Source organism: Salvelinus sp. IW2-2015, linkage group LG3 (genome assembly GCF_002910315.2).
Source record: "Salvelinus sp. IW2-2015 linkage group LG3, ASM291031v2, whole genome shotgun sequence".
NCBI lineage: Eukaryota > Metazoa > Chordata > Actinopteri > Salmoniformes > Salmonidae > Salvelinus > Salvelinus sp. IW2-2015.
Genome location: NC_036840.1, coordinates 11,209,836 through 11,227,632, shown reverse-complemented (window position 1 = coordinate 11,227,632; position 17,797 = coordinate 11,209,836). Strand labels below are relative to the sequence as shown.

Sequence of the window (17,797 nt, the reverse complement as noted above, 5' to 3'; positions counted from 1 at the left end):
TGATCCACCCACCGGTGTACTCCCGTGACGCTCTCCTCCACGATGCCCTTGATCTTCTTGAACATGTTGGGGTATTTCTTATAGATCCAGTGGGTCAGGTCTCCGCCGTCATCCAGGATCTGGGGCGGGACACACAACGCGCGTCTCTAACTGATCGGGTTAAAGGACTGGCGCCGTTTACGCCGTCACAAAGTCCGGGTGCCAGTCCGTTACTGAGAGACGGGAGTGATTGAGGGAGACAAGACAGACACGTACCATGTTGGGCTGCCAGCCCTCCAGGTTGACGCAGCGATCGATGCACCACCAGAAGTCATCCTCCGACTCGCCCTTCCACGCGAACACAGAGAACCCTGAGAGAGAATCGAGAAGATGAGCAATGGAGAAAGGGGGAGAGAGTAAGAGAAATGTAGCAATACAGCATGTTCTTATGAATATCCTACYATTGAATTGATGGGCACTGACAGAGCCAGCGGTCGCGACAGAGAACGAGCTCCCACACGACACAGGACGCTCAAATGAAGCAGCCCTGTTCACACTCACCTCCCTCGGCCAGAGCAGCTGCCACCTCATTCTGCGTGGAGTAGATGTTACAGGCAGCCCACCTGCACTGAGCCCCCAGGGCAGACAGCGTCTCCATCAACACCTGCGCGACACACACACAGACCAGACCGCGCGCTCAGTTAAGGACACAGCCAACGGAGACGTTCGTGCAGCTAAAAGATGCATGAAGCGGTCTTAAGACGAGCGCCATTCAGTATGGCTGCGAGTCGCGGTTTTCTGAGCAGAAGCGGCAGACTCACAGTGGACTGAGTGGTGGATGGTGGCGTGTGTGTGTGTGTGTGTGTGTGTGTAACTCACGGCTGTCTGAGCTGTGATGTGGGTGCAGCCCACTACTTTGGCCCCAGCCAGCGGCTTCTCTCCCTGGGCTCTCTTCCTCAGGGCCATGAGGGCTGGCATCTCTGTGTGGAGGAGACAACGCAACAGACAGGTCATTCCAGACCCAACATTACTACAAAACCATTGGTCCTGTTTCAAAACTTCAAAAAGGCGTCCTTCTCTGTATAATCTTTAAAATGACATAAAAATGTCAATAAAAACAAATGGTTAAAGCATGGTTAATGAAAGTTAGCTGGCCAACATTCTTTTGGAACCCTCCCAGATGGTGGAATCTTTCCCCTCTGGGTTCTGTTGTGCTGTCTATGGTCTGTCACCTAGACATTCAGAGCTCGAGCCATGTGTGATAAGGCCTACCGAGCCAGGGGTGTGTGATAAAACCTACCGAGCCAGGGCTGTGTGATAAGGCCTACCGAGCCAGGGCTGTGTATAAGAACGCTACGCGCCAGGGTGTGTGGATAAAACCTACCGAGCCAGCGGTGTGGTGATAAGGGCCTACCGAGCCAGGGCTGTGTGATATCAGCTAGTTAGTTGTGAATTTGATTTATTTTTGGGCCAACAAGACGAGTGATACAACAAAATGTATCAATGTGGACCAGCTCAGGATAGTCCACTTGAATTAGCTTGTAATGTCGAGAAACAACTGGTTATTTCCTACAGGTGGTCCTCGATTGGTAAAAAAATAACAACAATGATTAAAAGACCAGGCAAAATTACAAACCCCCATAAATACATTCATTTACATTGACATCGTAAAAAGCGGCACTATTCACTGCCCTTCTCCCTAACCTTAAAAATCAACCATATTCATTTCACATTAAAACAATCTATTAATTGCAAATCATACCGATCGTTCAAATAAATACACCTGACCAGCAGTAGGGGGCACAAGGGGCAAGTGGAGTGGTTTCCCTTACTTAGACAGCMGTGTCCAAATGATAAACTTTGCCTGCTTTTTAAAGCTATTTTTTACCTCCAAGGGGAGGCTATTCCATAGACAAATGCCTGTATGGAAAAACGTGCTCCTTGCGGTACTGTTTACTCTTGGGATTTTACAAGACATGTCACTAGCTCTGGTATTGTGACTGTGTTGGTTATAGACCATATCAATGTGGTGTTTCTTGTAACCTGGGGCACGGTCATTTAACATGTCAAACATATGATTAAGTTGGTCCACTCTGGACTCCAAAGGCAACAAGCCCACCTCCCGGAACTGCTGTACCCTACGTGGGTCATAGAGGGGACATTCAGCTTATACCTGATAACATTATTTTGCATAACCTGCATTCTCTTTTTCAGCTTTTTTGATAGCATAATCAAAATGACACTGAATCAAGGTTGAGACAAGCACTTTCTTAACTTTAATGGTAAAATATCTAGTGTTAAGGTATAAAAAAAAATCATTTTAGAAATGATTTTAGCATCAATCAGGTCTCCAGGGATTGATCTAGGGACACACCAAGATAAGATACATGTGTTTTAGATTCAATCTCCTTGCCTGCACAGTTTACTGTTATCTTGTCAGCCCTAAGCAATCTCAGTTTTGTTCCAAACAAAATMGATTCAGTTTTTCCCAAATGTAGTGACAATTTGTTGTCAGACAACCAATCTCTAACTAAATGCAATTCCTTACTCAGGGTCTCCTCTATGTAAACTTCCCTGATACCAGTATGTCTGAATCATCAGCATAAAGCARGAGTTTGCACTTTACTGTATCTGGCATATCATTAACATATATAAGAAATAAGAGGCCCTAAAATTGATCCCTGCGGTACTCCACAGGATATTTCTTTGACCTCTGACAGAACATCACATACTTGTGTTCTGTTGGTCAGAYAAKACCTAAACCAATTCACTGCTACATCATTTAGACCCRTGCATTTCAGTTTCATCAGGAGAATATCATGGTCTACAGTGTCAAACGCTTTCTGCAAGTCTAACATGACCATACCTGTATAGTTCCCCTTTTCACTTTCCTTCTTAATGTGGTCAAAAAAGGTGGATACGGCAAGTATCAGTGGAATGAGCTGTTCTAAAGCCAGATTGTAGTTCATAAAGAAGTTTGTGMWSWWKMAGGTATCCCTCAAGTTGATTATAAACTAATCTCTCAACAACTTTGRATGAGGTGCTGAGGATTGACACGGGCCTGTAGTTTCCTACATTTGTTTTACTSCTCTTCTTGTGGAGTGGAACCGCCCGGGCTGTTTTGAGATCCTTAGGAAATGCACCACTACTAATTGAAAGSATTACAATATGTGTTAWCATTTTAGCAGTGACAAGTACTATCCTTTATGAATCTCGCAGGAASGTTATCCAGCCCAGTTGCTTTGTTTGTGCTCATTAAGCACAGTAGATTGTTCATTTGTGATAGCTTTGCTATGGTAAAAGTTGTTAATGAAAGACTGGAGCCGATAGGTGTGTGCGGAGGGGGCGGGGAGCAGGATAGGGGTAGTTTCTTAAGACAGGAGAGAGGAGCTGATTGGTGGGTAGAAGGAGAGAGAAAAGAAGTTTAAATACCTAATTACGCAACTTGCCGGAACTCATAGCATTAAAACATCACATATATCCAGGCCAAAACTACAGGATTATTACCTTCGGGGAGTTTTTTGAACCAAATGCCTTTAAAATGTTCCACCAGTTTACAAGGCTGATGTAAGTTGTCATTAACGGCGTCTATATAAAATTTGGGATTGGCCTTATCCATCTTTGTATTCTGCTGGTTTCTACAGTTATATAAACGTCATAATCTGGTTGTAGATTTGGTCCTTCTGAATCTGGCCAGGTAGGGGACCCTTCTTTCGAGGTCTAGATCTGGGAAGTGATCCATTTTCCCTGACCGCTGTTTGATTTCAAATTTGTTTCGTCGGAGCCAGAAGTCGAGCGCAGACAATAACATCTTTAAAGAAAACCAAGCTTGGTCAACATTCATCACCGTTTGAGTACGCGAGACCATCCAAATTTCCAAGGACCTCTCACAAACATTATTTTGAGAATTGTTTCAAAGAAACGTACCCTTCTACGTATTACATGGATCTAGTAACATTTTGGATTCTTAACCAGATACAGTAGTTACCATGTGGGACAACTAAACCAATATTTAAGACTCCGGACTGACAACGTTCTCTTGATCCGATACAATAATCATCCACAGTGTTGATTTACTGTCAATTAACACACCGGGTTGGCTCAAAATTTCAGTTCTAAAAATATGAAATGTAGAGTTACACAGGGCATTTAACTGTTGTACTTATCTTGGTGATGACTACACATGTCTAAAAATTCTGTGCACCGCACCCACTGACGCCACCACAGTCCCACGTGTCTTGTACGCGTCGCTGACACCCACGCAAGAACAATTCTCCATCAGCAAATAATTGGGATACAGCAATTCGATTCAAGTAATCTAGAAATGATTCCGCTTAGGGGCCGCATCGGCACACACGATACCACAAGTACCGGACGACATTACGGAAGGCGTTATCTACCCATGCAACCTCGAGACCACCCATTTCAGATTGAACGAGGTTAACACGCACATCCTTCTAGTAAGAAACAACACACACACGCCGACGTTTCTGGAATTAATCCTATGAACGCTATAATGGTAGCTCAACCTCATTGTCCTCAATTGACCCATGGTCTCAGTCACAGCAACTACTGCAGCCCGTGTGTTAAAAGCAAGGAGTTTTAATTCCTCTTATTTCGGCAGCAGGCTCCGTGCGTTCACATGGATAAAATTAAGTCCTCTCTGATTGAAACAGTCAAATATGTMATTTTCTGTGCCCACTGCTGATACGTCGACTATCTCATCTAGATTGCACTCATCATCCCTGCATCCCAATGTTTGGCACCGCATTTAAACAGCATACATTTAAACAGCATACATTGCAAACAAGCGAAATGTTACTTTACAGCTTCAGTGGTGCAGTACAGACACATGGGACTGAGTGGTCAGTGGTGCAGTAAAGACACGTGGGACTGAGTGGTCAGTGGTGCAGTACAGACACGTGGGACTGAGTGGTCAGTGGTGCAGTACAGACACGTGGGACTGTCGGTGGTCAGTGGTGCGATACAGACATGGGCATGTGAGTGTTCAGCGGTGCAGTACAGACACGCGGGACTGTGGGCGGTCAGTGGTGATGTACAGACACGTCGGACTGTGGGTGGTCAGTTGTGCAGTACAGACACGTGGGGCCGTGGGTGGCCAGTGGTGCAGTACAGACACTTGGGAGCGAGAGTGGTCAGTGGTGCAGTACAGACACGGGAGACTGTGGGTTGTCAGTGGTGCAGTACAGACACGTAGGGCTGAGTGGTCAGTGGTGTGTCCTGTTGGGTTTCAGCAGAGGATGGAGTGCGTCACAGAGTGCTTGATTGGGTATTAGTGGGAAAGGCAGGCGGCCCCCTGCTGTTTCTCTCACAGGCTGGGAACATACGGCCACTAAGCAAACAGCCCTAGGGGAGATGGCCTGTCAGCAAGGCACACACACACAATCACACCAGAGAATCCCTCTCTCTCCCTCCCTCACACTCGTACGCACACATCTTCCACCTTGCCACACATCATCCCTAACCCACCTTGCTCAGCGATCTCGATCTCCCTGCGTCCGAAGTCGGCCTGCTTGATGTTCTTGATGCAGAAGTCTCCGTTGCCCTTGGAGTTCTTCTGCTSCTTGTCCCGAGGAGAGGTCTCATCGTCAGAGCTGTCCGTGTACGACGCAGCTAAAAGAGAAGAGAGTGGTCAGAGGACAGGACACACACGCAACAGCAGCACTCGAGCTACACACACACATTAAAATGCCTCAGGATATAGACATTAAACCAATAACACGTGACATGACCACACACTAGACCACAATCTACTCTGATGTCCGAAAACAACTGCATAGCTCACATTACAAGATATATCTAGGGACTGAGCCCCAGGGCAGAATAAACCAGAAGAGCTTGGGCATCTACATACTAGGTTGGGTTTGATCCTAGCAGAACTCGGCTAGGTGAAGTGAACGTCCGTGCCTCGCGTACTCCATTAAAAGACCCAGGTTTGAAAAACAAGAAAATAGCGACAGTGGTACCGTGTGCCCATCTTGAGASGCCGTAGCCAGAATTAAATTGAATGAATCTAACAATTCAAGAAATCAGTCATTAATTTGGACGTTTTTTAGTCGCGCAATTTGACATTAACTTTAGATTGGATGCAATRTTTCTCAAGTGAAAAAAAAGTGCATGAAAACAAGTCGTGTATCTCGCTGAATGACAACRCTTMATTGAAGAGTCCCTACTGTTGACCAATCACTGACGAAGGGGCGTAGACGTTGGGCGACCGAACGCCCGAAAGAAAAACATTGCCGAAGACCAAAAACGTCATAATATATCTACAAACTGTTTCAGGTGGGAAGCATGTGGACGCCTTAAGACGAGTGACAGCTCTCCCACAGTGTGCGCGCACTCAAGGCCCAGGACAGAGAGCACGTGAGCAGGAGAGAGAGAGAGAAAAAGAGAGGAAAAGAAAGAGACAGAACGGTCAGTGGGGACAGTCAGGACTCGGACTGCTGACTCTTTCTGTGAGAATAATTTCAGCAACCACAGAGCTGAGGGCTGGGGGTCACAGTACAGGGGATMAGGAAAGAGAGGGAGAGAAAGAGAGTAGCCAGTGGGGTAGAAAGGGTTGAGAGTGGGGGGGACAGAATGCAATGGAGGTACAGTGAGAGGACAATGAAGAAAGGAGGGAGAGTGGACTTGAGGCATTTGGGTGAAGCGGCCGGCGAGTGTCTGTGCGTGACATTCAAAAAGATGAGGGACAGCCAGGTAGGCTGTGAGTGACATCACAAGTGGAAGAATGAGAGGCCACACAGGAGATGCCAGTCACGCCAGGGACGTAGTATTTCACACTACGTCTTTCACACTACGTCTTTCACACTTCACTCCTGACAAACATGTTTACAACACTGAACGCCACCCTGCCAGATTAACTCTGGTTGTAAAGCAAAGGTCACGCCCTTTTTATGACACGCAGGACTGACAGGCCCCTCATCCTACTACAGAATCATTCCCAGCGCTTCAGTGGAAAATGTCGCCTCTCCTCTCTCCTTCTCCCTCCCCTTTTTCTCTCCCCCGCTCTTGAAAGGGGCCTCTGGGAACCAGGAGTGGGATAAACAGGTGACCAGGACAACACGTATAGTGCCTCTACCTTTCTCTCTCCCCCTCTCTTTTATGGACCCCCAACCTTAAATCCGGCTTACACTGGCCTGCCCGCCAGAAAACAACAAAAAAACACCGATCTCAAACTTTCACAAGGACATTGGTGTGTGTGTGTGTGTGTGTGTGTGTGTGTGTGTGTGGCTGCAGTTATTATTGAATGGAACAGTGTTAGAAACTAGAGAGAACACTAGCGGCTCTCTGTGGCCTGTATCGTCTCATCTTAATCCTGTTATACGTTACAGAGAACATTCCTGCTCCCCACCTATCTGGGAATAGACTCTTACTGTGTGATACTGGATACTGTACCTGGGCTGTGATTAGAGTTAGGCACAGGGTGTGTCGGGGGGGGGGGGCTCGTGAGCGTGTCAGGTGTGTGTGCACGTGTCAGGTGTGTATGTGTGGGCGCACGCGTGTATTCTCAGTACCTGAGCCGTAGCTGTCTGTGGAGGACTGGGAGATGGATCGGGACAGAGAGCGGCGGCCGATCTTGGTGGGACGTTTGTTGAACTCTTGTTTTTGGTCCGCAAACTGGATCTGCTGGCAGAGGGAGGAATGAGACCACAACGCCCAGACAAGCACCAACGTCCAACCTCCAACACCCAGTCAAAAACTAAAAAAATCCAGCAACTCCTTCCCTGATAGACTTTCTTGTTGGCCCCTTGTACACCTCAAAAATAAGTATCAGATGGGTATAGCCTAAGCAACATGATAACCGTAGCAATCAAGGCTATGTAGCGTTTCCACCATTTATCCACATCAGGTTCTGTAAGATCTATAAGGGGTGTGGGGGCAAGTGTCTAGGGGTTAGGGGCTAGTGATTGATTTAACACAACAGTTCATCCCTAAGGTCTGAATTGAGCCTAATCGGCGCACCACTAGACTCCATTTACAGTGAACAACCACGGGTTAAATCCCAATTTATCTGCAGTAACATTATGTTAGACCAACATTCTACTAACAGGCCAGAGCCAGGGAGGCAGTTTTGGTTTGGAGGAAATATGTTAATCCTGCTGCTGGTAATATTGATGGATTACTTACTRGTGTCATAAAACGAGCAACACGGACACAACTTAATGGAAAAACTAAACAGAAAGCGATGCCGTAGATTATGTTATGATAAAACCGGATGAAAAACGTATTAAATCTCAGTGATGTAGAGCGGCATTGTTGAACGATTATGTAACGCTTCACAATCTGRACAAATCACTCCAAATATGAGCACAGAGAGATTTCACAGATGAAAACAGAGTTGAGATTGAAAASCTTTCTTTAAATCTCATCCGGTTTCATTTCCCCCAAGCACCTGGACTACACTTCAATGTGTGTAAACGTTCCACTTATCGTCAGAGCGCAAAAACAAAGCGCAAACCGTCGAATGAGTGCGTGTACGCACAAAACACCGACCCAGTCACGCTGAAATAATCCCACAGGAGTGTCTGACGCACATCCAGAGTACCGGACGCGTCCRTCCACCTCTCTGTACAGGAAGCTACGGCGTGACTACCGAAAGACCGAGAGGGAGTGGGAGTGACTCATGGTTGCGCAATCTGAATTTCACACCACCAACCAAATGGATCTGAGTCACGGRGGAGGCAAAGGTCTTGCGTACTCATGATAGGAGGTCGTTTTTTTTTCAAGTATTCACTTGGTTCCCCTCATCGTGGCTTCCTTCCTCTTCACTCAGAGGAAGAGGCGTGGCTGGTGGTATTGGCATTTTACTAGGATCCCCATTAGCCGTTGCAGAAGCRGCAGCTACTCTTCCTGGGGTCCACGAGTGGTATTATATTAACACTGGCATTAGAACCATGCACGGTACTGACCAAACGTATATACAGTGGGGCAAAAAAGTATTTAGTCAGCCACCAATTGTGCAAGTTCTCCCACTTAAAAAGATGAGGGGCCTGTAATTTTCATCATAGGTACACTTCAACTATGACAGACAAAATGAGAAGAAAARAAATCCAGAAAATCACATTGTAGGATTTTTAATGAATTTATTTGCAAATTATGGTGGAAAATAAGTATTTGGTCAATAACAAAAGTTTCTCAATACTTTGTTATATACCCTTTGTTGGCAATGACAGAGGTCAAACGTTTTCTGTAAGTCTTCACAAGGTTCTCACACACTGTTGCTGGTATTTTGGCCCATTCCTCCATGCAGATCTCCTCTAGAGCAGTGATGTTTTGGGGGTGTTGCTGGGCAGCACGGACTTACAACTCCCTCCAAAGATTTTCTATGGGGTTGAGATCTGGAGACTGGCTAGGCCACTCCAGGACCTTGAAATACTTCTTACGAAGCCACTCCTTCGTTGCCCGGGCGGTGTGTTTGGGATCATTGTCATGCTGAAAGACCCAGCTACGTTTCATCTTCAATGCCCTTCTGATGGAATGAGTTTTCACTCAAAATCTCACGATACATGGCCCCATTCATTCTTTCCTTTACACGGATCAGTCGTCCTGGTCCCTTTGCAGAAAAACAGCCCTAAAGCATGATGTTTCCACCCCCATGCTTCACAGTAGGTATGGTGTTCTTTGGATGCAACTCAGCATTCTTTGTCCTCCAAATACGACGAGTTGAGTTTTTACTCAGTTTCTCCCAATCTTCTTCTGGATCATCCAAATGCTCTCTAGCAAACTTCAGACGGGCCTGGACATGTACTGGCTTAAGCAGGGGGACACAGTCTGGCACTGCAGGATTTGAGTCCCTGGCGGTGTAGTGTGTTACTGATGGTAGGCTTTGTTACTTTGGTCCCAGCTCTCTGCAGGTCATTCACTAGGTCCCCCGTGTGGTTCTGGGATTTTTGCTCACCGTTCTTGTGATCATTTTGACCCCACGGGGTGAGATCTTGCGTGGAGCCCCAGATCGAGGGAGATTATCAGTGGTCTTGTATGTCTTCCATTTCCTAATAATTGCTCCCACAGTTGATTTCTTCAAACCAAGCTGCTTACCTATTGCATATTCAGTCTTCCCAGCCTGGTGCAGGTCTACAATTTTGTTTCTGGTGTCCTTTGACAGCTCTTTGGTCTTGGCCATAGTGGAGTTTGGAGTGTGACTGTTTGAGGTTGTGGACAGGTGTCTTTTATACTGATAACAAGTTCAAACAGGTTCCATTAATACAGGTAACGAGTGGAGGACAGAGTAGCCTCTTAAAGAAGAAGTTACAGGTCTGTGAAAGCCAGAAATCTTGCTTGTTTRTAGGTGACCAAATACTTATTTTCCACCATAATTTGCAAATAAATTMATWAAAAATCCTACAATGTGATTTTCTGGATTTTYYCCCCTCATTTTGTCTGTCATAGTTGAAGTGTACCTATGATGAAAATTACAGGCCTCTCTCATCTTTTTAAGTGGGAGAACTTGCACAATTGGTGGCTGACTAAATACTTTTTTGCCCCACTGTACACAGTCCTCAAACATGCATTTCTCTCCTTCTCCCTCACGCACCCACCATACAGCGCTCGGACACAAGTCTGCGTCTGCCAACCAAATAAATACAGAACAAGCTGAAAACTGGGGGGAAAAATTGTCACCAGCAATGAGATCCATAAATGCCTGTACACATATRTAGATTGAATTTAATCTACCGAAGCCCGTCAGTCCCAACCTAATCCAYCCAACCTATCTTTTTCCTACTGGGTTCACCTCCACYGTCGTCATCCTTCTTCGACAACATGACTCAGTGGACTGGTGTGAGGTGAGAAACTGTGTTTGGACTAGAGGGCGTGGGCCTGGAAAACTAGCAGTTATGGGCCTTGTCCATTTATACCCTCTCTTTACCCAGGCTGCTTTACCCCCGATCCAGCCCCGACTGGTCTGGACGGTCACCCATGTGCTRTGCCTCAGAAACAAAGCAGAATTGTTCCCCCCTTCTGTTTTTCCACTCCTCTCCCCCTCAACTTGTTTAATTGTTATTTGTTCCCAGGCTGGATTGGATTGGGGATTCTTCATCACGGCCAAAAACTGKGTGACCCACAATGGCTCTTGGCTGGAGACTATTGAGGTCATTCATAGTAGACCGGTGGACCCAGGGTGAAAAATGGTAGGAAGGAGGGTTGCAGAGCTGTACTTTGAGGCTGTGTTACTTCAGAATCAGGGGGATCAGGACAGTGGGTTCTGCCAAGGAGAGACCCTGGGCTGCCACCACTGGGACAGACAATAGAGACGTTGTGTAAGTGATTAGGCCCATTTTGCTTGTGTGAGACCAAGGTCGCTGAACTAGGAAATATTGTAGCCTAGGAGAAATAGATGTACAGGATCTCTATGGTGGCAGTTCACAATAGCCAAAGCCCACTTGCCCAGCAGTGAGAGATCACAAAACGGCAAAGGTTGGGCTTCATTTGTGCCAAAACATTTTAGTCTGTTTTAATCAAAGTTCAAACCAAGGGTCACCGAGGGGCAACAACAGGAAACGGATTTCAAACTTGGCCATCCGACTTGGTCCTTATGCCAGATCGTCATGCTAGTGTGCGACGGAAACGGACATGTGCCTCCTGACCTTATGAGTGTCCTGAGCAAAGTTCTCTTCGACAGCCAACACATATACACACACACACACACACACACACACACCTGGGTCTAAGAGGTTTCATAGGGCAGGAGGAGAGGACCCTGGGTCAGTAAACAAAGCATTAATCCTGTGTGATCAGACATACCAGCTGACTGCTGACACATTCCAGGAGTGCTGACACATTCCAGGAGTACTAACTATGTTGGTTATAAATAGGAGACAGAATGCCAAGAATTGGGAGCGCGGCAATTGATCATTTCCATTTCGTAATATGTGTTAGACTAGGTCAGCACCGGAATATAAGTGAGGCTGACACGCATGATCCGTGTTAGGACATTCAATGAACGCATGAGCAACCACAGGCTTATGAAATGAGTTCCATTCAGAACGCTGACATCCATCCACAACTACAACACAACTACGTCTGTCGTTCTGCCCCTGAACAAGGCAGTTAACCCACTGTTCCTAGGCCATCATTGAAAATAAGAATTTGTTCTTTACTGACCTGCTTGGTTAAATAAAGATAACATTTTAAATTAAATACATTTTAAAAACATTGAGGAAACCAAAGCGTGAAAATGATTGAAGAGAATGTGAGCGGATTATATGCCACTCAAATAAACTTCCCCCTTGTTCCCTCAAAATGACCATATGTTACTCTAAAAGCCAATTTATGCTCGATCTGAAAATGTGCTCACAGCTGCATGCGTAGCATTAGCTAACGTGCTAGTGAGAGCTGATGGTTATGCAAGAGCGAGAGGGAGGGAGGACCACAGACTGCTAGCAGGGTACACTGCCTGCCCTACAGCAGCACTCTGGCCCTGCACTAGGATTACCTAACCCGGTTAAACCAGACTGAACGCTGCGCCCACCATTGTAGTGACACAACAGCGAAAGGCAGGGGAAACCGTTTGGATGCCGGGCTAAGGATTATCAGCAGGGCATGATGAATGAACTACCGTTCTACATTTCCTGCGGAACAGTAAAACACATTGATCACAGAGCAGAGGGAAGAGATGTTTAAACAGATTAGAGGAAAATATTACTGACTGTAGTGGGGGAAGACCATTCATCTAGAAATATGTACAGCAGCAATTCATCTTGATCACTGACAGAGAGAGAGAGAGAGAGAGAGAGAGAGAGCAACCATGTGGATCTCTCCCCAATGCGGCTAAGGGAATACTCATAGCTAGGCCTAATTGTCAATTTTTGTGGATTAAATAGAAGCTACAGAAATGGATTAAATCAGACTGGACCAATGATTCGTCTTAATCCCACATCCAGGATGAGACAGGGCAGGGGGTCTCAGCGAGATCAAAGCCTTCTGTGGTGCACCACCAATGCTGCATAGTAGTGAATACTAGCCTTCTCTCTCCCTGCATCCTACTGCAGAGTCTGCATTAACGGTATTAACCTTGCAGCACTGCACAGCGCCACAGCAGGCATTATGCATGTTCAGTGATTGCAAGGCTAATGAGATGTAAATAATAGATGCTAACCCAACACTGCGGAATAGAGCCCGCGGGCACCTCTCGCTGGAGCTGGGCATGKCTAGTTGACTGTAGCCTAGAGAAGAACCAGGTCAATGTTGGCCAGCCAGCCAGGCAGAATCACAGGCACCCCCATGGCCCAAAACGACCATCCCGTGCCACATTTACAGTGTCTGSGGAGGACAGGTGCCAGGTGCCCCCTCAGCCCAGACTGAGAGGCACCTGCATTGGCAAGGTTTGGGTCACCAGGTAGGCAGTGTATTCGCTTGGCACGGCGGGCTTTTGGTAGTTGTGTAACGTGACTGACTGGCCAAGACCACCAAAGGTGAGGTCTCATTATGCAATAAGGCCYGGGGAAGTGTGGTATACGGCCAATATACCACGGCTAAGGGCTGTTCTTRWGCRCGACACAACGCGGAGTGCCTGGATACAGCCCTTAGCCGGGGAATATTGGCCATATACACGACAAAYCCCCAAGGTGCCKTATTGCTATTAAAAACTGGTTACCGACGTAACTAGAACATTTAAATAASTAAAAATAATTGTAAATATCATACCCATGGTATACGGTTCTGATATGCTCTAGTCATATACACTCAGTGGCCAGTTMTTCAGATACACCCATYTAGTACTGGGTCGGACCCCCYTGTAGCAATGAAGGGATGTACCTGGTCAGCAACAATGTTCAGATATCCTATGGCTATCAAACATTGCTCAATGGACAGAACGTGTGCAAGGAAAACACTCCCCACAYCACCACCACCAGCCTGTACCRTCGACATCAGGCAGGATGGGGCCGTGGACTCATGCTGCTTACGCCAAATCCTGACTCTGCCATCACCATGACGCAACAGGAACATGGGACTCGTCAGACCAGGCAATGTTTTTCCACTCCTCAGTGTTGGGGATCACCGTCCCACTGGAGCCGCTTCTTGTTTTTAACTGACAGGAATGGAACCCGGTGTGGTCGTCTGCTGCAATAGCCCATCCRTGACAAGGACCGACGAGGAGTGCGTTCCGTTCTGCACACCACTGGTTGTACTGCGCCATTATTTTCCTGTTTGTGGCCCGCCTGCTGGCTTGCACGATTCTAAATCATTCTCCTTCGACTTCTCTCGCCAACGAGATGTTTTTGCCCACGGGACGTTTTTGTTTTGTTTGGCGCGCCATTCTCAGGTAAACCCTAGACACTGTCGTGCGTGAAAAGCCCAGGAGGCCGGCGGTTTCTGAGATACTGGAACCGGCGCGCATGGCACCGGCGAGCATACCTCGCTCAAAGTCACTTAAGCCACTCGTTCAATCGAACAGTAACTGAATGCCTCGATGCCTGTCTGGCTGCTTTATATAGCAAACTACTGCCACGTGAMTGTCTGTAGGAGGCATCCACTTTCGTGAATGGTGTGGTGTACCTAATATAATGGCCACGGTGTATATTAGTCATATTACTATAGTGGTATCCTGAGCTGAAAGTGGGAGAGCCTGAGGCCGGCATGTGTGTTGCTCCAGGCCCAGTCTCACTAGGGTCGGCTGCAGGGTAAGCTGTTCCAGGGCGAAGCCCCAGAGCGATACCCACTGAGCAACCAGACGCCATGGGGTCTGAAGCCCTGGAAGGAGTTCCAGGATAACAGCGAGAAGAGGGGCTTCGAACAGCACAGAGCATTAAGTTACAGTCCTGAGAAAAATAAACAGGCACAGATGTGATCGGATCTGATACTGTGGAATCCACACCAGGCAGAGTCCATAGTTCAACAGAGAGAATGAAAACAGACAGGGAGTGAGGTGCCAGAGACAMATGGGACCAGTACAGGCCTGGGTGGACGATACTGGATGGGTTGGAGGACTATGAGAAAGGGAACATGTGAGAGAACGAGGGCAAGGAAAGAAAGGAAACTACTTAGTCGTACAACAATGCATTCAACTGAAATGTGTCTTCCACGTTTAACCCAACCCCTCTGAATCAGAGAGGTGCGGGGGGCTGCCATAAATCGACATCAGGAAGAACGAAGACAAGACAGGAAGAGGAATTAACCGTTTGAGARAGGGRGGAGTGAAAAAGTTAAAATAAAAWTTTWAAAAAATAGGKAGAGAAACACAGAGTGAGTCCAAGATAAAAGTACTACAACACGGTACTACGAAACCAGCCTGCTGAAATACKYWSTMYAMSYRSKTRKASWRMGTGTGTGAGAGGGGTTAGAACTCTGGGCTTCCATCCCTGCAGCTGACAGGCAGGCCCTGCTGTACAGTACTATTTGTGCTGTTCTGCCAACACTAGCTACAGACTGTGCTCTACTCTGGCTGGAGGGCTCATAGCTGGATGGGGAGAAGAGGAGTCTCAGGCGATCCTGATTCCTGACATGACAGCACATCAGCTGGATCAGACCAGGAAAGAGACACACAAACCCCTTGAAGCAATAAAAGGGAGCCCAGGACATGTTAAGGRGAAAATATTTACACAATGTTAAGAAATGCCTTTGCATTGACGGATTCATTTATTTGTTTTTCCACTATTAGGAAAAAACGACTCCTCTTTCATGAGGAAAACCCCTTCATGAAGAAAAATGTTCAAATCTAGCAATCTGGTCAGCACGACTAAAGCACTACTCTCACAGAGACAGGGATATCCACTTTCCTACAAAATCAAACAAATTGATAAAAAGCTTTTTCCACCGGGAGGAATAAATTGTTGTTTCTGGGAGAAGAATTCTCTTCAGAAGCAGAAAGTTTTTTCGTTTTTTTTTTTTTTAGATCAGAGGACAGCGAGTCAACCCCAGCCCGTGTCCTTCTGGATCAGAAAGTAGGCTGGATCTCTGAAGGCTCGTAGATCGATGCTTTTGTTTATAATGCCCTCCAGCGTAAACTTCAGCRGTACCTTTCTACATTGTTAACTTAGACGTACGAGATAACAGACTCAGTCTCAGGGATGGCTATCCCATCCATCTCCACTGAGTTAGGTAAATYGGTTTAGTATTTTTTTTGCAGCTTACTTGTGGGAAAATCCACAAGGCACTCTAAAATTGGATGAATTGGTGCCTCTAGGGCAATTCAACAAGGCCGATTGAGGACCTTTTTACTGAAGAATGTGTTTTCTATGGTTTTGTTTTGCTTTTCATGTATTGATGTAAAATAATATATATATAATAACAGCACGACTCCCTGTCAAAATAAATGTAAAAAAATTAMATATTAAACACATTCTGTTTCTGATTCCCACCAACACCTAGGTATTATCGAAAGACAATTTTATAGCTACAATTTAGGTTAGCCTACCTCATCTTTACTACACATTGCGCCATCCTTTTTTCCTTAATGAAAAYGTTTTCCCTCAACATASGAAAGAGATGCAAGATACTGTTTGGCCAAATCCCTAGACTATCCCACCTGCATGTGGGATCACTCTCTCTCTCAAACAATGCACCCAGAAGCATTGATATCAATAATGCACCAATCATTTTGGGCAGATGACAATGATAAGCCTGCATGTGGAGCCCACACTGGCATGACATGCAATATAATTGAGTCAGTGTAACGTGATGCCCTGAAGGAAGTTTGAACACCGAGGAGCAGGCCGTAGTAACAGGAGCCTGGGAACCAGCCTACCCCAGACAGGGCAGGGTGGAGCCCACATTGGCAGACATGAGATGGGGGACTGCACGCAAAGGGCTGGGTGCTCACTGCTTAGACACTGATCTGCAGAGGGGGGGGGGGGGCCTGGAGTTTGACGATAGACCAGCTTCATTCAATTCGCTTCTCAAAATACTTTTGTGAAGAGGCGCCTGCAATGTAATGATTGACTGCGTGAGAAGTCTGTCCACTGAAACTGACCAAATCCCAAGATGTCATTTAGCTAGTGGCATGCAYGGCTATTACTGAGTGCGTGAGGCATTTCAAATACATAATCTCCCAGCATCCTCTGCCAATTTCCCCCTCCATGTCACGTTGCCAAACTTAACAAACATGGGAAGACAAAACCCAGGGATTTTGAAATCAGTTACCGCCCTCGGTGAAGAAGTTTGACCTTTCAAACAATGAGGCAATGAAAAGCACCAGGACAGAGCGCGGGACCGAACTGAACTTTGATGTGGTGGGGGTTTTTCCGCTTCAGAGACACAAAGGTGAAGTCATTTGACGAGCYGAAGGGAAGGGAAAACTCACTCCCTAACAGAGTGTTAAGTAAACAGAGGATAGTCCAATGGGCTGCCGCGGACGGTGACACGTCTTAAGAGAGATGACATGGATTGCGCTGTCTCTATGGCACGGCACAGCCAGAACAGTCAGGACTTGGGCCATGCCAACAGGAGCAGCCAGGACAAGCCATTCCTCAGAGTCCTTATCCGCTCAGAGAGCTCACAGTTCAGTTTGTTACAGCAGAGGAACATTGTGAAACCCAGGGGGGAAAAAGTACAGCGGAGGAGTGAGAGAGACGGAGAGAAGGCTTATTGTCTTCGGTTCCAGGGGAGGGAGGATATCCCTGTGTGTGTGTGTAAACTGATCCTTGCGTGTGAAGTGTGCATACTCCATTGTGACCCTTGAGCTGTACAGAGACACATCTAGAGCAGGCCCTGTGTGTGTGCGCACTCGGCAGTAACGACAGGGGTTGGAGTCTGGACTGCTACCATGTGGATGGTGTGGGGGGGGAGTGGTAGCTTCAACAAATAAACCAGAACCCAGTCCTAACTGGGCTATAAGAGGAACACAAGTATGTGATTA

At 46.6% G+C, this 17,797-nt stretch overlaps 1 protein-coding gene across 5 annotated transcripts in view; it reads right to left on the bottom strand.

The window, feature by feature from the left end:
* Positions 1 to 17,797, bottom strand: part of LOC111950594 (putative adenosylhomocysteinase 3) — a 45,293-nt gene that overhangs the window by 12,929 nt on the left and 14,567 nt on the right. For 2 of the 5 annotated variants that reach the window (XM_023968301.2, XM_023968321.2), the window contains exons 2-7: positions 7,518 to 7,629; positions 5,470 to 5,613; positions 859 to 959; positions 541 to 643; positions 256 to 350; positions 13 to 119 (exon numbers count right to left, since the gene is read on the bottom strand). In XM_023968301.2, the coding sequence (XP_023824069.1) occupies positions 13 to 119; positions 256 to 350; positions 541 to 643; positions 859 to 959; positions 5,470 to 5,613; positions 7,518 to 7,629 (662 nt within the window). Of the gene's footprint in view, positions 1 to 12; positions 120 to 255; positions 351 to 540; positions 644 to 858; positions 960 to 5,469; positions 5,614 to 7,517; positions 7,630 to 8,461; positions 8,479 to 17,797 lie in introns of those variants that run through there. The other 3 variants (XM_023968311.2, XM_023968330.1, XM_070434514.1) reach the window with 2 other exon arrangements.